Raw genomic sequence first — 22,610 nt, 5'->3', positions numbered from 1 at the left:
CCATGGTGGTCTACTGGTCTTGAATGTGGGATTTATTGCTCTATTTCGGAAAAATGTCACCTTGGCGGCTTCTCACACTGTCTCATGCAATTGAAAGGGAGTCAATCATTACACAACTGGTCCTCGTTTGGGAGGACATATTTCAAGGTGGTGAAATCTTCGAGAATCGACTCTTCTCTATTTCTATAGTGCTACTATATGACAACTCGTTCTGCTATACCCTTGGGGTGGATTTATAAAGCTGGCAAAAGGTGAAATCGTTCGTCCTCCCAGTGTCCCCGTCGCACCCGACCCCAGGCCATCACGAGAAAGGTAAATTACGATAGCTGAGAGGGCAAGTGGTGGTGGAATGAGTTGCACAGGGTCCGAAGATTTATATCCCGACAGTCTTATGATTCGACCCCATGTCCTCATGTCATAAACATATTACCACCACCCTTGGGGTGGATCTACAACCCTATAGTCATATGCACAAGAGTGATAGATAGATTCGAAGAAGGGAAAAAAAACAAAAAGAAGGATCTTGGGTTAAGTCATAGTCTTAGCGATAGAGTACATTGCTAGAAGAGTTTTAACATTCATTGAGTTTTGTTTGGTACCACAAAAAGAATCAAGAGATAAGAAGTCATTTAAATCTATTTGATGGATGATCAAAATTTAGAATATTATTTTTTTATTTTTTTTAAAAAAAATAGGGCTTTTAATGATTAGGATATTTCACTGACCGATTTGATGGGATGAGATTAATTATTTTTTTTTTTAGAAAATAGATTTATGTATAAATGTAATTGGATAACTATTTTTGAAAATAAAATTTTCAATCACTTGAATTATTTTCTAAAATGGAAAAAATTCGTTTTTAATATTTTGGAGCGTAAGGTCTAATAGGAAATTTTTACAATATTAAGGACCGAATTGGGTAATTGTTCCTAATTTTAAACTGGAGGAGGCGAATGAATAATAAGCTCCCACTTTCTATTCTATTATTGGGCAGATTAGGCAGGGTCAAATCAAGGGCGGAGAAGCATCGACGAGAAGAAGAAGAAACAGGGAGAAGGTCGGAGCGGGAACGACGCCGACGGCTCACCTCGATCCCCCCGTCGGTCATCGGATCAATCACTTCGGTCCTTTCTCATATCTCTTTTGAGATCTATCCTGCGCCATGGGATTGTGGGAAGCTTTCCTCAATTGGCTCCGGAGGTGAGATTCGCTAATCGGGTTCTGATTACTTCGTCCGATTCGTCTGTCGACCTGAGCGCACCGTTATGTACTTCCCTTATGAACTGCATTACTTTTTTTTTTCGATTGTTCTGCTTCTGTAATTTGTCGAGATGGATTAAAGGTGATAGAATTAGGGGTTGCTTTTTTGGTGCTTGAAAGTGGGTAACTTCCACTATTGATGTTCAATCAATCAATCGTGGTTGTTGAGCGATCTCTGGCATCAAGGATGTGCCTAGGATAGGAGCACGATTAGTCCTGGGGAAAATATTATATATAGCGTCAAAAATGGAATTTTGGCTTGTCACGATTTAGTGCCGGTAAATTAGATGTCGTTCTATTTGGGTGGAATGTGAAGCAGCACAATGCGTTTTGCGAAATTATGGACTGCCTTGTATTATGGCCTTTCGACTTATGTATTTGAAGGCAATGAAATGTTGGCACTTTTTAGTGTTTGTACGTTTACAATGCACGGCTTGCGGAAAATTTTTTAACCCCTTTTTGTTTTAATGTTCTTTCTAATGCAGCCTATTTTTCAAGCAAGAGATGGAGCTATCCTTGATTGGTCTTCAGAATGCTGGGAAAACTTCACTTGTAAATGTGATTGCGGTATGTTTACTTTCTACTATTCCATTGTGGCACTTATTCTTGTTTCTTACGAAATGCAAATGTTCTTCCAGATTGATTATATTTGTTTTTTTTCCCCTTAGACTGGTGGATACAGTGAAGACATGATTCCAACTGTGAGTAACTTCGTATTAAATTTAAGGTTTACTTTATGAACCAACAAATCTTTATTGCTAAGATTGTTCTGTTGGATGAATTCACAGGTAGGATTCAATATGAGAAAGGTGACAAAGGGAAATGTCACAATAAAATTATGGGATCTTGGAGGCCAGCCTAGGTTTCGCAGTATGTGGGAGAGATATTGTCGTGCAGTCTCCGCCATTGTGTATGATTTCGTCTTTATTGGTTTCTTGCTAGATTATTTTTTTCCTTCTATCTTAGCCAATCTTTACCTAGGCTTATGCCAATTTTCTCTTTTGAATTTTTAGTTTTGTGTGTTTATTTGGAACCAAAGTAATGATAGCAGTTTCATTCATAGATAAGCAAACTATTAACATCATTAGCCTGTTCACAGTTCGGGATCTGAATTTGTAGTTTTGTGTGCTTATTTGGAACCAAAGTAATAATAACAGTTTCATTTGTAGGTAAGCAAACTATCAACACCATTAGCTTTTTGACAGTTCAGGATGACCCCTTAGGGCCCTTTTTTAGAAAAAATGGGGAGGAAGAGAAAGGAATGGAAGAAAGAGAAGGAACAAGAGAACAAAGTGAGAGAATTGCCCACATCTCTCTGTTTTTGTAGAACTTTTATTTTGTATTTTTTTAATTATATAATGTAGCAGAATGGTTTTGAAATTAAATTGAACCCATTGCCATGGAATCAACTTGAACATCTTTGATTCAAGACGGTCTTAACTGAATAAAGAAATGACCCATTTGAACCCAACTCAACATCTAATCAACCTTGAATTATGTTCTTATTTTAGGAAATCTCTAACCACAATTTAACACCCAAACAAGGCTTAATTTAATTGACCGCGTGGGATTTATCTTTAATAAGGAAAAAAGTCTAAATTATTACATAACCATTTATAGGATCATCCCGGTTAAAAATCATGTTTTTGGATGGCCAAGCAATATTGAGAAAGTATGAGATTGCAAAACGTTTCAGAAGCTTGAAGTGCTGACTTTATTCTTTCTTTTTTATTTAATTCAGGTATGGTAAGTTTGCACATATTGTTCCTCGACTACATGCATAATTTATTGCAATCAAGCTTTTAGTGGTGAGCAAGATCATAGAAACATTCTGAAATGTGATTCAAAGACAAACAAAAATGGCATTTTTTTTTTTTTTTTGAACTTCCACTTAGTAGTAGTATCTTGAAATTTACCAACAAGCATCTTAAGACGGATATACATACTAATGACATTGTGGGAAGAAATGAATCTCCTATAAAATTCAAAGTATTGCTTATAGTTCCACAAATTCACATTTTTCATAAGTGTAGTTGAGAATTCTATAACATCTTTCCTTTATATTCATGAATCATACATGTTATGATATACTGCATCGCCATGGAAGTTTACTTAATTGTCTGTATTCTTTAGGTTTCCGCCCTATAAGATTTTTTTCACAAGATTCTATGGCTGTCTTAGTATCTGACATTTCTGGTTTATTTTGTGTTATAAAAGAGTGAGCCCAATCTTTATGAGGCTGTCGTGGAATTAATTAGTGGACTCATGCTCATTTAATGTGACAAAGTCAAAAGATAATGTTTTCTTTTTAATTTTCCTACATTAGTTTACAGTGTCGATGATCCTAATTGTAGTGAGCCTGTGCCACTAGTAAAACCTACCATTGTGCTTTACTTTTTTAATGTTATTCCAGATCTGATTGGTCTTAGGAGTTAGATTAGATTTCACTTGGTGATTCTTAACCCCTTTTAGGTCATAGTCCTCAGGTGAAATTAAGCTCATAGTGAAATTAAGAATCGCACCACCTCATAGTCCTCAGGTGACCAATTGTGGGCATCCTAGGCATGTGTGTGTCTGTGCTTATGGAAGTATTTTACATTGAAAAGTAAAATAATAAATAATAACCCCACCATAAATATGTTAAGTTTTTCTGATGGATTAGCTTATCATTATTGCTTTTATGATACATCAGAAATTTGATAGTTGTCAATATGCTGGCATTGTCCCAATTTCATCAACTTGGAAGATGAGGCCATGATTCTTAACCTAGACATTGCATCAGCCTCACAATTTTTCTGCAATTTGGGACCTAAGCTGCTTTGGTTTGCCATCATCAACAATCTGGGGGTCAAAACAACCTTCTCTCTGTATGACACTGAATTTAATGGTTTATTGCTTGGCATAATATAGGTTGGAACAGTAGTCATTTAAAAATTAAGAAACTTGAGTTTTTGTTGATTATGTTAGACAGTGTCTGGGAGCCAGCCAAGTTACCTTAATTGTGTCTTGTGGTTTTTTACGAAGTCTGACCATGTTATCTGGATTGATGCAGTTACTATATTCAATCCAAAAGCACATCCAAATTGGCCAAGGTCTCAGTTTCCAGGTTCAAATATATCGCTAATTTATGTATGTAGTTGTAACTTTAGGTGATGTTTGGCAACCTCAAAAGGAGGGCAATTGCATTAAACAATGTTGGAATTGGAGTGACATAAAAATGGTGTCCCTCTTGTATAGTATTCACTTACATAAAAGCTCAAATTGAATATGTATTGCAATTTGGGTTCACTTTCATATCCTGTCACTTGAATCTATAGTATTGATTCCTCATATTCCCCACCCTCCCATGAAAAAAAAATAACAAACTGCAAATTGACATTGTTATTCTATGTCATTTAACAATTTCAGACATGTTGACATAGAAGATATCCTTAATTTCTCTTCCTGAACTTCAATTTTTTTTTTTCATGATGCCATACTATTTTATGCATCCAAATTACAAAATGGAAAAGGTTAAAATAATTCGTCTCTTGTTTATAAAAACTCAAAGAAGGATCTTTTTTCTTATAACTCCCTAAAAGGGCCTCATGAAAATACAATTACAATTTCATCCTCAGATTAATACTTTGATCAAAACATATTGTACATGAACAATGTTTTGACCAAAACATTGTTGTAAAAAGATCACACACAACATGGTTTACTTAAAACGGGGGAACATTTTTGGCATTTTAATTTGTTATGGCCTCAATAGTTCTCTAGATGTTTTTGATAATAGGAACCTTATCTGGGCATTTTCCCTTCCAAACTAATAGATTTTATGAAATAAATCCTGCTATCCAGGTTTGAGAATGCAAGTAATTTGACAATTAGAGAATTTTGACCTGTGTATATGATAAACCACCATCCTCAAACTATATATTTGTCCAGTAATTGTGACGTTGTAAGAGCTACATATCTGTAATGCCGCACTACTGTCTTTTATTATTACCACTTTCTGATGTTCCTATCTTCGTTGGAATTCCATCTTTTTTATTGCAGGTATGTTGTTGATGCAGCGGACAGGGATAATTTGTCTATTTCAAAAGGTGAACTTCATGATCTTTTAAGCAAGCCATCACTGACTGGGATCCCACTATTGGTCCTCGGAAATAAAATTGATAAACCAGAAGCTCTAACAAAGCAGAGTTTAACTGATGCCATGTAAAAAATCCCAAACTCCTCTACATGTCAAATTTTAGCTCATATGTCATTTTTTGCCAGTCATTCTAACCATTGATTGCATCCCAGGGGGCTCAAATCTATCACAGACAGGGAAGTTTGTTGCTACATGATCTCATGCAAGAACTCAACCAATATTGACTCTGTCATAGAGTGGCTCGTTAAACATTCAAGATCCAAAAACTGAGGATTTATCCCAGCCCCTCACAACTTTGAGTGCTGAATTGTTTTCTTTGGTTTTATTAGCTGTTTTGTGGTTTTCCACGATGATTTCCCCTTGTGGAAGGTTAGCTGCTATCTAACGCTTCCTACTATTTTCATGCTGATTTATTTCAAGTGCAACTGGGTTTGTCTCATTACAATCGTGTTGAAGTTTCTCCGACTTGGATAAACTTCAGATGTCAAGCCAAATTTTAGTTTGTTCATAATGTACATTTTCTGGTGAGAATAATCCCGTTGAAGTGCCAACGTGAATGTCTGCTATTGTTCGCAAGCATGTCAATTTTTTTTTTCTTTCAGTTGCAGGATGTTAAGATTGTGTTCAAATAGAGACAAAGCTCCATGAAAGGTCTTTCACTAGATGTGAAAAATAAGGATCTTTGATCGGTTTTATCAACTTTGTTAGCTACAATGATTGCGCAGTCAAGCGAGTTGAATCATTGTTTCTGGTAAAGCGTGAGAATGGCTAATCAGCTCAGGCACTAATAGTTGGTATTTCGTTCAAGTTTAAAGCAACTTTGGAATTGACTTGTTTGCCTTTCCAAGAATTAAGTTAAAGCATGCTTAATTTAACGACGATGTGAAATTATACTTGTTTGATCTTGTTTTGCTCTCGAACCATGTGAGCAATAATAACAAAGTCCAATGTTACACAAAAAGTAGTAGTCCTACGGCGATCTTTTTGATAATACCAACGTGTGTTGCCTTTTGGGGCAGAACAGGAGGATCACGAGATGAAAAACCAAAAAAGGAATGATATTTCAAAGACACTTGAAAAAAAAGCAAATATTGCATATATAGAGAAAGAAGTTAGCCTATACATCTGTTAGCCTATACTCTCATAAGTCCGGATGTCGAGATGCACCTTTGGGGTGTTCCGATTCACTTTTAAGAATCAGGACGTTTGGAGGTGTATTAGGGCACACATTCATTGACCTATGGACCTTGGATTTATGATATTTTTATATAGGTTGAAAGAGGTGAGTGTATAGAATATATATATGTCCTCCAATCATGGTTTTGAGACTCACAAAAAAAATTGTGTGCTAAGTGACATGGATGTTGATGTTGATCTTGCAAAAGCAGAACCACGTTAGTGTTGCTCTTGCAAAAGTAGCACCAACGTGGCTTTGGCTTTCGATTACAAAGCTTAGTGTTGGTTTTTGAAGATCAGTACCAACGTGGTGTTCATCTTCTTAAACCAGCATCATAATGTACATAAAGATACAAATTGTTTGGAACAACACTAGGGAGGTATAAGAAGAGTAAAAGAGGGCATATTCGGACTCCTGTGATCCATATGAATCCATAAGACTTGAAATGTGTTTGATCAAAGTCCTCTAGATCTATCAATAAGTTTTGATCGAAACTCATTGATTGATCTAGGGGCCTTAGATTTTTGAAATTTTAGTATGGGATGGAAAGAGTGAGTGTATAGAATGTATATATACCCTTCAACCATGGTTCTGAAACTCATACAAGAAGTTATGGTCGCGTGCGAAGTGACACAGATGTTGGTGTTGATTCTACAAAAGTAGTACCATGTTGGTGTTGCTCTTGCAAAGGCAGCACCAATGTGTCCTTGGCTTCCGATCACCAACCATGGTGCTGGTACCAACGTGGTACTGATCTTCTCAGACAAGCATCATAATGTACATAAAAATTTAAATCGTTTGATATAATTCTAGGAAGATCTAAGAAGAGTTAAGGAGGACATATTCAAACTCCTGTGATCCATATGAATCCAAAGGACTTGAAATGAGTCCGATTAGAGTCCTCTAGGTACATCAATGAGTTTTGATTGAAACCCATTTATTGAGCTAGGTACCTTAAATTTTTGAAATTTTGATATGGAAGGAAGGGGTGAGTGTATAGAATGTATATATACCCTCCAACCATAGTTTTGAGACACAAAAAGTTATGGTTGCGTGCCAGGTGGCACGGACGTTGGTGCTGATCTTGCAAAAGAATCACCACGTTGGTGTTGCTCTTGCAAAAGCAGTACCATGTTGGTGATGCTCTTGCAAAAGCATCACCAACGTTGCCTTGTCTTTCGATCACCAAACTTGGTACCGATGTCTTTCTGCACCACAATCATAATCATCATAGGTGTTATTGATATTTTGATACCCACGCTTAATATCTTTGCACCATCGGTCCATAATATAATTCACAGGAACTTCAATCATCTTCATTCTTATCAACACTTTGATCACATGCCTACATAAAATTTTCCGAAACTCAAATAGATGGCAAACACTTCAATTGGCAATCTAACTCTGTATAATGTACTCTAAAAGAAACTTCTCTTACAGAATTCTCTATTTTTTTCCCCAAAATAGTTTCTATTACTGCAAATATTAAAGTTGTACCTTCTTCTTTCAACAATGAGGCATCACAAAACATCAACCTTTTTATTTCATCTTGGAACAACTTAAATCGCTCGTCATCCCGACTAGACACGGATAAGCGAATAACATGTAGTCGAACGACCAAGACACATTTTGCTTCGAAGTCTGGGGCCGAGCAACAGTAACAAACTCCGTCTAGCAAAACATGGCCGAGCGGCGGGACAGATGTGCCGATCAGTTCCTTGGGCATATGGGCCGATCATGTCTTAGAGTCGATGAAGACACATCTTGTCCAGTCAGTTGGACTTGCAACCTCCTTCGACTAGACTTGAAGGGGAGATTTATGATGCGGCGATAGAAGGTCCACCTAGCACAGGCTCAATCGCTATTGTGGAGGTCAAAGTCAAGATGATCAACGCCCAAGTGTCAAAGGGCCGAACGGATGATAAATGTAACGGCCGCTCGAGACAAGTAGGTTTCGATCGGCGGGAGATATGTTCCGACTCGGAAAATACCATAGGCATGCACTCAAGTCATATTATCAAGATGCTGAGGGAGATCGAATATTTTGTCCAAATGGATGAAGGCATGTTACTACACGACACTGCACGGAAGAGCAACTGAAGTTGACAGAGCAAAGGATTCTCAGCCGAGCAGCTACCCGCTCGGCCGAGTAGCAAGACCTGATTATGGACAAAGCAGAGTCCTGGTCGAGCGGCTGATCCGCTCGGCCAGGCAGTAGCACTGTGGTCCTCACAACATCCTTTCATAGGACATAATGGAGGGCGTGGCCTCGAACATGTTGGAGAACGTGGCCACAAACGTGTTAGAGAACGTGACCACGAACATATCGAAAAACGTGCCTATGCCTCGAGGAGCATGTATGTCGTCCATTAGGGCTCTATATAAAGGGGGGTTCATCACCGGTGAAGTTACGCGTGATTTACGTTTTGTGCATAATTCTACTGTTTCACTTCTTCCCCATATTCCTATGACTGACTTGAACGTCGAAGGGCCAACGCTAGGGACCCCTTCCCTGGCTCGACACTGACGTCATTTGTTTTGCAGAGCGGAGCAGATTCTACACCCGGTTAGCGAAGCCACCACCCCCAACTTTCCACTTGCCCGCTTTCAAACAAGATCACTTAGCTTTGTAATTCGTATAAAATATTTTTTTTCTTGAGATACTTTCCTACCATTTTTGGCACATCCAATAGAGAAATATTTTTACTTTCCATAATATTCATTTCTACCACCTAATTTGTAAATATCAAAACCAACATTCTGAGCATAGGAATTATAAAAAGTATGAACTTTTTCTTCAGATGAAAATGTCATTCCAATCTCAGGAAGCTTGATTTCATCTTCCTTGATTTCATTTACACTAGATGGTGATGAGTTTTGGTCTGCATGGTCATTATTATTCTTTACCTTATTTGAATAAATTTTTCCTTCTTCTATGACACTTTCTCCACCTACATTAATTAAAAAATATAGGGCAGGTAAGTAATGTTATTCTATCATATCTATTCATAATTTAGCTCAAGTAGAAGAGAAGAGCCAAACACACATGATACATCACATAATAAAAAGAAAACTGACCAAAAAAATACACATGCCTAAATGTCAATCAAACCGTCATTCAGAGAACTGTAATTCTCAAATAATATCCAAATATGAAATAAAAGAAAAATATTTTTAAAGCAATACCATTTTAGTTAACGTCATAAATTCAAAAAGGTAGATCCGTTATTTTAACGACCCACCTAGAGTCGGCCCTACGGATATGAAGGGAGGTTCATGCAGGTACATAAGCATTGACCACATAGTGGGATCGACCATATCGGCCATCACCCTGGGGGATTGACTCCTTATCATTACGCTAGAGTTACTATGCGCTCACTGTCTGTGCTACGTCTTGGGGGCTTACCGTCATAAATTCAAGGTCCATCATATGATTACTTGAGCACGAATTGCTCTCACTTGGCCTAAAAAATCTTCGTTGTTTGGCTCTGTTTCTCTCGCTGGTTGACAAGGTTTGTTATTTTGTTCCCAATTCGTAGGCTTGGACGAAGAAATTAGGGGTGAGAATTTAGATGAAGAAATTAGGATGAAGAAATTCTATAAAATAGAGTCGTAGCTGGGTTAGGACTTCGATTCCTTAGAAGGGAGAGGGGAGAAGGAGGCATGACTGAGTTAGGGTTGGGTTAGCACGAATTGTAGAAAATAATAAGAAGGAGTTAGGATTGGGGAGGGAGAAAAGAGAACGCGAGGGAAAAAGAATGAGAGTTAGGGCAAGGGGACTGCGACCGAAGAATGAAAGAAGAGTTTCAAGTTAGGGTTGGTCTCTTTCGCTGGGTTAGCTATTGACGGGAGGAGATATGAGAGAGGGATGAAGAACACGAAGAAGAAAAAAAAGGAGAGTTAGGACAGGGAAGGAGAAGAGCAGGAAATCAACAAATGATTACAAAAACTAAAATCCTCTTTTCATTGAGGTGGACTTAGCCACACAAGTTGTCAATTCAGTAGCGGAGTATTTTCGTTGAACAGCATGTACCCTTTCACATAAATATAGTATGTATATATATATATTTATATAAAAATTATTAAAAAAAAAAAAAGATAATCATCCACCGACCCGAACAGGAGCATATCTTTTTTCTCCAAAGGACAAGTACTTTTACTTCCTTTAGACTATTTCACTTTTTACTGGGAACCGCTCTCGAAACGCCACACGTCTCGTTCACGCAGACACTGTCTCGTATCTGTAATCGAAATTCCTTGCATTGCATTCCCTTTCTTTCTCTCTCACACGGCCAAACCCCACACAATCAATCAATGCAGTAGCTAGGGAAGAGAGCGACCACCATTGCCCACTAGACCCCACTGCTTTTCTCGGACGAAAGGGGAGCAAGGGAATCCAAAGTCGAAGACCACGACCCCCCTTCCTATTTCCATCCGCCTTTACCCCAAAAGTTAAGGATAAATGAGTCAAATCGGTTAAAAAATTTCTATCCATTAAAGTTAACGAGCTTTGAGTTTGATTTCAAACTCAAGTTTAATAATATTTACAGGATTTATTTAATGTTGAATTTTGAATTATTTTTATAGATTTTAAAAGTCTAGATTATTTAAATGAAAACGAGCAAGCTTGACTCTTTTATTATTGTTCAACTTAATTTGATTTGATTCAATTACCCTACATCATACTCCAACAATCTCACACTATCAACTCGATGATCATTTCTGCAGGGAGGATTATCTGTTCAATTTTACCTATCTATTATAATAAATTCTATTTAAACGATTATTTTTGGGATTTAAATTTGTGAGGACTAATTTTACTATCACGTCAAATTCCCATTCTACAGTAGCATTTCTGAATTTTCTGAATACACAAACAATTAACTACCGGAGGAAAAACCTACACCTTTACTTATAAGAACTGAAGGGCAAGATGGTAAATAGGGGAAATCCCGGCTTTGACTTGCGAACCAACAAATATCTGCTATTAATTTGTTTTTTGTTTTTAATTTTTTTAAAATAAAGTAAGAAGGCGTTTTAGCCTCACTGCGCTGTGGGTGTGCAAGGCTCCGATGGCATTGGTGAAGCAGACAAGATCTTACTGGACGATCGCCGAAGTAGGCAGTTTCTCTCCGCGATCTCGCTTTTCCGATCCTTCTTCGTGTTCTTATTCTTCCTCTTCCGTTCTATATCGATGTGGTGTTGGATGTTTTGGCAGCCTGTCGTTTATCCGCAGATTTGAGCTGTTGGAGGCCGGAAGCGAGCGATTACTTTGAGCCACATTGCGTCCGGGGAGGGAAAGCCGGCGACGCCATGCTCTGCGCCTGCTCCGGGGAGCAGTCTCGGTTCGAGGAGGAGCGGGTGCCGTCGCCGCAGGAGTCGCTTGCGACGAGGGACTACTCCGCCGCTGGCCGCTCCTCGAGATCAGGTGGCGACTTTGACTCCAAGCTCGATGATAGCCAGGTCGACGATGTTGTCGAGTCCACCCTCAGGGAGACCCTCTCCTTGAACTACGAGGTCCGCCCTTTCCTGTGACTTCACAAGTGGGGCATTGTTTTGGCTTGCAATGTTCGGATTTGATCTAGGGTTTGCCTGCGTCACAGGAAGCGCGGGCGTTGCTTGGGAGATTGGAGTATCAGAGGGGAAACTTCGATGCTGCGCTGCAGGTCTTCCAAGGGATCGATGTCCAGGGTTTGCGGCCGAAGATGGTTAGGGCCATCTCCGAGAGGACTCGACCACGGCAGGTTCGCCGAAGAGGAGATTGCGTGATGGGTAATGTCATGTCGATGCACTCAGTTAGCCTGCTCATAGAAGCAATGTTGCTCAAGTCCAAATCTTTAGAGGGGCTCAGTCGATTTAAAGGTGATTTATGATTGTACCGCAACAACTCATCAAACAGAACTCCTCAATTACTTACTCCTTTTGTGTTCTTTTATTCTGGAAGTTTAATTAGCTAACTTAATGTTTGATAAATGATATCTTAATCTCGTATTTGCTTGGGAGTTCTTTTTTGTCTAAACTTTAATGCTAGTTTATTTGGCAGATTTGGAGTAGCTTAGACTTCTGTGCATAAACGTGTACTGGAAGAACAAATTTTAGTGACGTTGAGAAATGTTAAAGAGAATTTGGTAGAGCTTATTTGATTTTCAGAGTTTAACATCTAAAGTTAGTACGTACATAACAGAGGAGTTAAAATTCAATTGTTTCTTAAAAAGCATGCACTTAGTGTTCGTTTATTGAGGAAGCTAGGATAAATTGTAATCTGAAGTAAAACAACAATTTGATCTCTCGTCAGGATTCCATGACAAACCTAGTTTTTCATGATTATCCTGCATGGAAGGACTATTATTGGGAACGACTAGAATGGTTCCTTGAATTCTGCAACTATTTTGCTCACCTTCATTATCATGTATTGTTGTGACTTTGCTAACTCGTGTATTGTAAGCTTACTATACGCAAAGGATATGTTTAATCCCTAATACCTCTACTAATTTCTTATTAGTTAATTTATTTGTGATATAGCCTTGTATAGAGTTTAACCTAGAATATGATTAATGTACCAATGATGATGATTTCCATTTTGCTTTGAAATTGATCAATATGCAGTATTTACTCTGTCAATTTTCTTCTATATAATTGGATTGGCATCTGATATTAAGCTTCATTAACAATATTCAATTTTGAAAATGATGTTGGGATTTAGAAATAATACAACTTAATGGTGATTTTCTGAAAATGATGTTTATCCACTAAGATTGAATTCTATCTCAAAATCAAAACTCAAAAGTCTAGATTGGAATGATTACTCTTCCTTCCACTTTGTGCTCCCTCCAATGCCTTTATGTGCTTTTGAACTCTTAATACACAGTAATTGATGAAAAGTCGTTATCAAATTTAGTTGTTTATTTTTTCTCTATTATTAAATGTTTTCCTGAAATAGAGATAGCAAATTATGAATATTTGGATATCGGAATTACTCAGAAAACATTTTTCAGTAAAAAAATTCCAAGGTTCTTGAATTTTTATGATGCCTGGTTTTATTTTGTGAAAGCACTGTTATTTTTGGGAATATATTTTGGATGATTTTTTTTCATCCCTTGGTTATAATACTTTTCATGGCAGATGCTGCACTTGACTGTAAAACCATTCTTGACATTATTGAATCTTCTTGGCCTCATGGCATACCTGTGGGAATTGGAGATGATAGCAAGTTGAGAGAGATGGTTTACAAAGCTCTAGAATTGTTTCCCAAGCTCTGGATGCAGGCAGGCTTTCTGGAGGAAGCAATTGCTGCATATCGACGAGTACTTATGAAGCCGTGGAATCTAGAAATCAATAGGTGGGCAAGTTTACAGAAAGACCTGGCAGTAGCTTTGCTCTATGGTGGTGCTGAAGTTAGCCTGCCTCCACAAATTCAACAAATGTGGGGTAATAATGCCCCTTCATCTAACATAGAGGAGGCAATTCTTTTGCTTTTGATACTCATGAGAAAGGTTGCCTTACAGGAAATTAGTTGGGATCCTGAGGTCATGAACCATCTCATGTATGGCCTGTCATTGACTGGACAATTTGAACTTTTATCTGGTTATGTGGAACAGATTTTGCCTGGTATCTATGACCGATCTGAGAGATGGTATGTTCTTGCACTTTGTTGTCATGCTGCTGGTCTGGACGATGATGCATTAAACCTACTAAGGAAGGCACTGTGTCACTCTGAAAGAAAACAGAAGCCCCATATTCCATCACTCATTTTAGGCGCTAAGTTGTGCAGTAAACATCCATTGCATGCATGGGAAGGGGCAAACTATGCAATCAAGGCAACTGAAATTTCCCAAAATCAAAAGCATTATCTTGGCATTGCCAGCCACTTTCTTGGAATATGTTATGGATACTGCGCTAGAATATCTGTGTCCAATTCCCAAAGGCAACAATTACAGAATGAATCTTTGAAGAAACTTCAACATGCTGTGAGCGTTGAAAAGAATGATCCTGAGGTGATATATAGTCTTGCAAAGGAGAGTGCAATGCAATGCAACCTTCCTGTAGCATTAGAAAATGCAACAAAATATCTTGATATGATTGCTGGATGCTCAGGGAGTGGGTGGAAGCTTTTAGCTCTTATAGTATCAGCAGAACAAAACTTGAAGGAAGCTGAAGCAATAGTTGACCTTGCTATCTTTGAGAGTGCAACAATGGATCAGTTGGAATTCTTGCATTTAAAAGCTCTACTCCAGACTGCTCAACGACAACCAAAGAATGCCATTGAAACATACAGAAATCTACTAGCAATAATTGAAGCAAAGAAAAATTTTCAGAAATGGAACTTGATTTCTGAGGTAATATATTTATGGTATTGTCTAAATTATTGTAGTCCTTGATATCTTAGTTTAGAGTTTCTTATCCTTTGTCATTAGTTCATCACCAGGCTGCCCTTTTTTTGTCATTAGTTCGTCACTTATTTTGCAGGTCAAAGCAGTAAAAGATCTAGAAATGGAAGCATGGTTAGGATTATCATCAGTTTATACAAAACTTGGGTCGTGGAATAATTCTTATGTTTGTTTAGACAAAGCCAATTCCGTTGTTCCACTCTCTCCAAAATGCTGGCATTCTAAAGGTAACAATATTGATATGCAGCTAAATGATAAGAAGATTATTATGATACCTTTAACTGCTTTATTGGTCATTGTCCTAGCTGATTTTAAATTTATGGCCTACAAGAGTAGTCAGCAAGTTCTCTCAATTTTGATAATAAGGAAACTTGTTCAAAATACTTCGACAGTTCTTGTCTTTCCAATTGTCGACAAAGTTGCTAAGCTGTTCATCTTTTTCGGACTATCATATCTTCAATAAAGTACCTGAACAAATTATTCTGTTAAACTTCTCTGTGGATCTAACTTGTATCTTCCCTGTTATTGAGACTATTATTTCCATGTCGGCAGGGAAATTGCTGGAAGCCCAATCATTGGAAGAAGAGGCCTTGATTGCCCTTTTGGTTTCTCTCTCGATCGAACCAGATTATGTTCCTAGCATGGTCTCGATTGCAGCAATTTTGAGGTCACGTGGAGACAAGTCGCTGGCAATCTCAAGAAGCTTACTAATGAATGCGTTGCGTCTAGAACCTACAAACCATGAAGCATGGTTGCATCTGGGATCCATCTCAAAGGTTCAAGGCTCACTGCATCAAGCTGCTGATTGTTTTCAAGCAGCTTATGAGCTGAGTCAATCCTCCCCTGTGCAAAGAATTGTATAAGATTTTTTTTTTTCCTTTCCGTCTGGTGTATGTGAAGTATTCGGCAGGATATCGAGAATATAATGTAGTCGAAGTTATGACTGATTGAATCGACAAACATTTGCATCTAGTTTGTTTGGTTTCTGCCCCTTTTTAAAGAAATCCACCAGCTACTAGCTAGTTCATTTATGCTCACACTTTTTTGAAAAGATTAACGACAATTGACTAAAGGGGTGTATTTAAAATTGTTGAATTTTTAAAATGTACATTTAATTTTTTTCAGATTTTCAAAAGGGCTTATTTGTTTCTTATTTCACCTTTTCCGCTAATGATCATGGTGTGCCATTCAGAAATTAGTATCATTGATTTTTGAAAATCTAACATCATTATGATGCTCGAAGGGGTAAAATGAGGTTAACTAGAATTATTAATTTTTAGAAGGGGAAAATGAGTCCTCTCAAGATGATGTAGAGGTTAGTGTATAAGGTAGTGTCATTATTAGGTTTGAGGTTCGATTTATATTTTGATAAAGTTGAGGTAAATTGTTCTCTTATGTGCTAGTTATTATTTCAAAGGTTAGTAGCCGTCTGTGATTTACCTCTTCCATGTTAGTCCTTGGACGGGTTGATGGGGGTGCTGGGAGAGAGCGTATTCACCTTTTGCCACCATGGAAGGGGTAAAATGAGTCCCCGAGGTCATGGTGCTGCAGTAGGACATTCAGGTTGTCACCCAGGCACCCGCGGTTCGAACCCTAGCTACGACGTATTTACAAGGATTTTTCCTTCAAATGGGGGCGTAACCAATGGATGTTAGGCTTCTTGGTTGGTAGACGCGTGCGCTTCCCGATTTACCTTACTGACCAGTGGAAAACTTCCGTAGGATCGGGTCGGTCACCCCAGAGATAGTCAATGAGGCTGACTGGAATTATCATTTTTAAAAGGGGTAAAATGAGGTCCCCGGGGCCATGGTATCGCGGTAGGATATTCAGGTTGTCACCCAGGTACCCCTAGTTCGAACCTCAGCTACGACGTATTTGCAGGAATTTTTTCTCCAAATGGGGGAAGGATGTTGGGCTTCTGGGTTGGCCGCCGCGTGCGCTTCCTGATTTATCCTGGTGGCCGGTGGGAAACTTCCGTGGGATCGGACTGGTCACCCCAAGGATAGTCAATGGGGCTAACTGGAATTAACATTTTTTTCGGAAGAGGTAAAATGAGGTGTTGAGTTTAAGCCCTCTTAGCAACATATTAATATTAATATTGTTTATGGTACCGTATCCTTAGTAATAGTGTGGTACTGTGCCTCTCTAAAAAATCCCTTCGGGGGTTTCTGGAATATGGGGCCGCTTTGCGATAGGGCTAGTCACGTTAAAAAAGTTTATCCAACACAGTTTTGTCCTATCGGGGGCGGTGCGGTGGTTAAGGCATGGGGTGTTACCACATAAGGTCTTGGGGTTAAAACTCGGTTGTCTGAGCATGCCTCCTCCCATACCTTGCCACCTGCACTAATGACTAGTAGTCATCCGTAATTTACCTCCTCTGTGTTGACCTAGAGATGGATTGACGGAGACACTAGGGGTAAGTGAATCGTCTTTTGCCACGTGGAAGGGGTAAAATGAAAAATGAATTTTTTGAGAAAGCTGGAAGGGGTAAAACGGAGAACAATTTTTTTTTTGAGAAATCTGAAAGTTAGATTTTTTTTTTAAAAAAAAACATAATTTTAAATGCTTCGGTCAATTGTCGAAGATTTAATGAGTTTTTTTAGTGATTAAAATTATAATATGAAATAAATATAATGGTGTTTTTAGGAGTTTATTCATACAAGGCTATGCCTTGAGAACAAATTAGTATTTATATTGGGCTCAAATTTCATAGATGAGAAGCCCAATTCGCAAGGAAGAGCCGTCGCGAGTTCATCAGGAATCGAGATCGCCGAAAAGAAGGGCCTTGAACCTTGATCCCCTCAGCCTCCTTTTCCCCTTCATCTCCTTCCGATCCTGCTACGAAGGCAGACATGGCGGCGTCTCTCAGGCTAGTTCGCCTCGGCCTTGCGCGCTCTGCTTCCCTCTCTCAAACGAGATCATTCGCATCAGACTCCCTCGTAGAGGTGGCGCCCGGCGAGATCGGAATCGTGTCCGGGATCCCAGAAGAGCACCTCCGTCGCCGAGTACGATTTGACTTAGATCTTATTTCTCTCTTTTGTTTCCTAGTTTTTTCATTAAATCTTTTGGTCCATATGCTATACGATGAGGAATTTGTGGAGTTGATAGGTGAATGCCGGATTAGCGATTTTGTGGTCAAAATATTGGTTTTTGATATTATATTTTCTATTTCTTTCCTCCGTCTGTTGTTTTTTTTACAATTTTTGTCTATTAGTACGAGTTCAGATAAGAAAAATATCTAAAGTTAGGGTTGTGGTGTTAATTTAGATACATTGTCAATGGTTGTACTCAGAAGTTTTTGCATTTTCTCTTACATAATGTAAAAGAGAAAGAATACATAATTTCTGTGGACTAAGCCAAACACTTGCTTTTTAATCGGTTAATTATTTGAGTCTCTTTTTCCCAATTGTCTTTAAGCTCTTTATTATTATTTTTATTTTATTTTCACATGTTGGAATGCTCTTGCTTATAAGCCTTTCTGGTTCTACATTGGGATTATAAAATTCTATCCCACTATTTGAGAATTTTCTCAAAGAGAATCTTGAAAATTATTAACATCCTGAGTTTTGCTGCTATTAACATGGTTGTCTGTTCAAAACAGCTTTAGCATATCATGAAGCCTTTTTTTTCATCATTGGCTGTTTTAAATGTTTATAGCTTCTCACATGCTTCAACCTTTGCTTTTTTTATTTCCTTTTGAGGAGAATTGATTAAATGCCTTGCAGATCATAATATATTCGCCTGCTCGGACTGCGGGTCAACAAGGTTCTGGAAACGTCGGGAAATGGAAAATCAATTTTGTATCAACGCAAAAGTATGAATATTGTCTACTATGTTTATCAATTGAGAATCTAATTGACACTATTTTAATAGCCTAGGTGGAATGTAAAGTTGGAGAATATAGAATTCTCTAAACATCATATGTTAAAAATGTCCAGCTTGCTCCAGGAACCGTTGGCGTGTTTAGAAAATGAATACAAACACCTTTTCTCATGGAATATTAGTTAACATAACATTGTTTTTGGTTTCTCAACCTGCAAATTATTTATTTTCAAACAATCATACTTTGGTTCTTTATATGTGTTATTATGATGTGGAATTAATTTTTTTTATATTTAATTACCTGTCTTTAAAACATCTACTTCTTGGCCTTTTAAATTTTGCATTCTTAATTCCTTTTTTCTGCCTCTTTTCAATCTCCAAATGCGATTCGATTGACTAAACCATTGACCAGAATTACTTGACTAGTTACATCATAATTCTGACATCTTATAATTTATAGATGGGAGAACCCATTGATGGGTTGGACATCAACTGGAGATCCCTATTGCATGGTAGGTGAAGCTGGATTAACTTTTGACAGCGAAGAGGCTGCAAAAGCATTTGCTGTGAGGCATGGATGGGATTATGTGGTATGATTGTTCACTCTCCATTAACATTTTGAAAGATGGCCACTCTTCATTTTTTTGTCAATTCAAATAGTCCGAATGAACACGTCTTGATGATGATGATGATGAAATGAAATTGTAGAAACATTATTGCACAATGCAGTTTGATATTGAACAAATCATGAAATGAAAGTTTGTCCAAGCAGAGTACTCTTGTATTAGATACACCTTTGGTACCCCCAGTTACGTGAAGTATAATGGAACTTAGTGATACCAGTATGGTTTCCTTGTTGTCATTGCATTTCCAATTGATGCATGAAGTCTGATCATTCATTTGCAATTGTTGTCAAGTGGGCTTGCAGTTATGGATATAAACAATGACTATATTTATACTTATGTGTCATTTCCCTATTAAGTTGAGTTCATGTGAAGGAAAGTGTGCTTCCTGTAGTTCAATGCGATAAACATCATTTATTCTGTGCTTTCATCCTTCACATACCATAATTCACTGCATGTTGAGTTGTTTACAAAGCCCTAGTCTAATTGCATGCATCTTACCTTCTTAAGAATCACCAATTGTGAATGTGCTTGCTTTCTGGATTATTGATTTTAACGTTTGAAATTAATTGTATTGCCTTGAACAACAATAGTTGTGCGGTTGAAGCTGACATTATTGTCGAATGGTTGATTTTTACCAATTCATATTTTGTATGAACTGGCAAGAAAAGTTGGCATTTTTGGCTAATCCAGATCCTCAAAGGTTTGGTGGAATTCATTGTAATCATCAGGACATAATTTGTTGGCGCATCCTTATCATTACAATCTCCAAGATCATTCGGATTGTATAAGATTTTCATTGACTGTAGCTTTAGATTTTTTTCTAGTGCCATTGGAGTTCTTATATTAGTTCTTTACTGTGGTTGGGAAAGTTCTTTGTTATTGGCCATGAATCCCTGGTTGTTTTATTCATTGTTTGGAGAGCTTACGAGTATCAAAACAATGTTCTCCATTACAACAGATACATAAATTGAGCAGATTTTTTCTGCTTCAAGCTACTCTGAAAATTAGAATTCATAGAATTGAGCTCATTTATTTATGTTGTTACATATGGATGTGACCTTTGCAATTTATAGTGATTTTAGTAGGGTTATTAATCTATTTAAATATCTGATATTTCTTCATGTGTTTAATACAGGTGAGAAAGCGCCACACTCCTCTTTTAAAGGTTTGTTATCCTATTTTAAAGTTTTGTGCCTACACGCTATTCTCTTTTTAGATCACGTTTGGGCTATTTGTGCTAGATTAACTTGTTTCAAAGCACACTATTGTCTTATTGGTTTCTCTAGCCCTTGGCTTTAGCCTAGGGCCTCGTTCTAGTAATTCGTATTCGGTTGGAAAATTAACTTCCTTCTTTTCAGCCTCATATTTGGATTCCCTCGCATTTCCCTTCCCTAAGTTCATCTGATCCTGAGATGAAGAGTATTTTGCTAGCCTTTTCTCTTCCTGACTTTCTTATCATTTGGCCATGGATGTTACTATGCTACTAGTTAATGGAAAGGGAAACTATAATTGTTTTATTTTTGTCATTGATTGGTACACATGCAACAATAAAATAATATAAAATTTATTTAAATATAAATGATGATATAGTAGGGGATAGAACTCAAAGACATAGAAGGATCTTATCTCATCTTTTGGGATAAAACTTGGTTGTTATTGTTGTATTGGTATATATACTTTCAAATGCTATTAAATGAAATGCACTTTTGTTTCGTAAATTTCTATTCTTGAGCTTTTTTCTTGTTTGTACAACTCGATGAGTAGTTGAATTCCAAGTTTGAGCTGATCTCTCAAATCTGTCGTCGTGATTTTGTGTCCTTGTGCAGCCCAAAGCCTATGCAGACAATTTCAAGTGGAAGGGTCCACCCAAAACTGAGAAAGCCTAGGTGAATCGTGTCGTCCAACATGTAGCCTTTCCGAGTTCACCATTTGTACCCCAGAGCATGATGATATAAATCGATGTCGTTCTTGAGAATAAATAACAACTAGAAACCTTTTTGCGTTTTGCATCTACTTTTTGGATGCTATCTTAAGCTTGTGTTATGCCACAAGAAATGAAAAGCTCTGATGTCAACTTTTCATGTTGCAAACATTAAAGACATGCATTTTTTATATTTATTTTTTGCTCTGTGTTTCGATCAAAATTTAGTGTGAAGAATTGGAGCAGTTGTTTGTAGTCTTTAATTAAAATTATTTCATGTCAGTTAGTGACAGGAGTAGGGCTATAAATGAACTAAGCGTTCGTGAACAAATTTGGTGTTCGATTTAATAAGAGTTTGTTTATGTTCGTTTAATATACATAAGATTAATTAAACAAATAAATTTGAACAATTCGTTAAGCTAAATAAATAAATTTGAATACATGTGTTCAGTTTAACATTGTGAATATCGTTCATAAATAATGTTCACGAACCATATTCATTAATAAAATTTTTTTCAATATGTTAAATAAATAATAAAATAAAATAAATAAATAAATTTAAATTATCAAACTTAATAATCAATCAAACAATTAAAAGTTTCAAGCAATCAAATAAACTTGAATTGAGTGCTTGATAACATCTAAATGAACCAAGCTCAAGCCAAGTTTGAACCAATCTCAAGCCAAGTTTGAATTGAGAGCTTGATAACATCTAAACTAACCAAGCTCAAGTCAAGCTTCAAACAAATTCAAGTTCATAAAAAATAAATGAAGTCAAGTTTAAACACTCATTTCAAAAGTTTGGTTCATTTTAAGTTCGGCTCGACTTGACTATCTTATCAAACAAACTTGAACACCTTAAAATTCGGCTTGACTTGCTTACAGCCCTAGACAGGAGCTCGGGAAGGAAATTATTGTGAAAAGGATGAAAACCCTATTTAATTTGATTTCCGATGGATAAAAAAATAAAAGCATCCCTACAAATGGACTAATAAAGTAAAGAAGGATTCTATCTTATTTTTGTGAGGTTAATAGAAAAGGAAAGATAATTTTGGAATGACTTGTTTAATCATAGACTTTATATGTATTTAATTTGCCGTAATAGATTATATTGATTTTCAATGTGTACAAAATGTATCACTCACTCTGTTGGGCTAACTAGTTCCATATTAAGTAGGATATTTTTAGAAATCTCAGCTGAGAATTATCACCTTTTTTACTGTAATATATATTTAATTTAATTATAATATACGTACCTTAAGCTACTTATAACAGGTAT

The 22,610-nt window shown here is 37.2% G+C and overlaps 3 protein-coding genes across 4 annotated transcripts; all 3 read left to right on the top strand.

Moving 5' to 3' along the window:
* Positions 1-966: 966 nt before the first annotated feature.
* LOC122046203 (ADP-ribosylation factor-like protein 8a) lies at positions 967-5,949 on the top strand. Its single transcript, XM_042606777.1, has 6 exons — positions 967-1,200; positions 1,746-1,827; positions 1,929-1,961; positions 2,049-2,170; positions 5,302-5,463; positions 5,551-5,949. Exons 1-6 carry the CDS (start codon positions 1,163-1,165, stop codon positions 5,666-5,668), a joined length of 555 nt encoding a protein of 184 aa, XP_042462711.1. The 5' UTR covers positions 967-1,162; the 3' UTR covers positions 5,669-5,949.
* A 5,627-nt stretch (positions 5,950-11,576) lies between these two features.
* LOC122046202 (protein NPGR1-like) lies at positions 11,577-15,922 on the top strand. 2 transcript variants are annotated; one of them, XM_042606775.1, is made up of 6 exons: positions 11,577-11,692; positions 11,794-12,092; positions 12,179-12,437; positions 13,698-14,911; positions 15,042-15,189; positions 15,515-15,922. In XM_042606775.1, exons 2-6 carry the CDS (start codon positions 11,889-11,891, stop codon positions 15,823-15,825), a joined length of 2,136 nt encoding a protein of 711 aa, XP_042462709.1. In that variant the 5' UTR covers positions 11,577-11,692; positions 11,794-11,888; the 3' UTR covers positions 15,826-15,922. The 2 variants fall into 2 exon arrangements, with proteins under 2 accessions (XP_042462709.1, XP_042462710.1); XM_042606776.1 differs by having other exon boundaries at positions 11,584-11,692; positions 11,812-12,092.
* Positions 15,923-17,668: 1,746 nt separating this feature from the next.
* On the top strand, positions 17,669-21,528 carry LOC122046201 (NADH dehydrogenase [ubiquinone] iron-sulfur protein 4, mitochondrial-like). Its single transcript, XM_042606774.1, has 5 exons — positions 17,669-17,967; positions 18,688-18,776; positions 19,245-19,374; positions 20,546-20,575; positions 21,237-21,528. Exons 1-5 carry the CDS (start codon positions 17,815-17,817, stop codon positions 21,294-21,296), a joined length of 462 nt encoding a protein of 153 aa, XP_042462708.1. The 5' UTR covers positions 17,669-17,814; the 3' UTR covers positions 21,297-21,528.
* Positions 21,529-22,610: the final 1,082 nt, after the last annotated feature.

This window comes from Zingiber officinale, chromosome 2B (assembly GCF_018446385.1).
Source record: "Zingiber officinale cultivar Zhangliang chromosome 2B, Zo_v1.1, whole genome shotgun sequence".
NCBI lineage: Eukaryota > Viridiplantae > Streptophyta > Magnoliopsida > Zingiberales > Zingiberaceae > Zingiber > Zingiber officinale.
This window is presented reverse-complemented; position numbering and strand designations above follow the sequence as displayed.

What these genes read in the sequence shown, in the direction of transcription:
- LOC122046203 (XM_042606777.1), top strand. Translation starts at nt 1,163, where the DNA reads ATGGGATTGTGGGAAGCTTTCCTCAATTGGCTCCGGAG. An exon ending in TTCCTCAATTGGCTCCGGAG is followed by an intron (nt 1,201 to 1,745) that starts GTGAGATTCGCT and finishes TTTCTAATGCAG; the next exon opens with CCTATTTTTCAAGCAAGAGA. An exon ending in CACTTGTAAATGTGATTGCG is followed by an intron (nt 1,828 to 1,928) that starts GTATGTTTACTT and finishes TTTTCCCCTTAG; the next exon opens with ACTGGTGGATACAGTGAAGA.
- LOC122046202 (XM_042606775.1), top strand. Translation starts at nt 11,889, where the DNA reads ATGCTCTGCGCCTGCTCCGGGGAGCAGTCTCGGTTCGAGGAGGAGCGG. An exon ending in AATGGAACTTGATTTCTGAG is followed by an intron (nt 14,912 to 15,041) that starts GTAATATATTTA and finishes CTTATTTTGCAG; the next exon opens with GTCAAAGCAGTAAAAGATCT. An exon ending in AAAATGCTGGCATTCTAAAG is followed by an intron (nt 15,190 to 15,514) that starts GTAACAATATTG and finishes CCATGTCGGCAG; the next exon opens with GGAAATTGCTGGAAGCCCAA.
- LOC122046201 (XM_042606774.1), top strand. Translation starts at nt 17,815, where the DNA reads ATGGCGGCGTCTCTCAGGCTAGTTCGCCTCGGCCTTGCGCGCTCTGCT. An exon ending in AAGAGCACCTCCGTCGCCGA is followed by an intron (nt 17,968 to 18,687) that starts GTACGATTTGAC and finishes AATGCCTTGCAG; the next exon opens with ATCATAATATATTCGCCTGC. An exon ending in AATTTTGTATCAACGCAAAA is followed by an intron (nt 18,777 to 19,244) that starts GTATGAATATTG and finishes TATAATTTATAG; the next exon opens with ATGGGAGAACCCATTGATGG.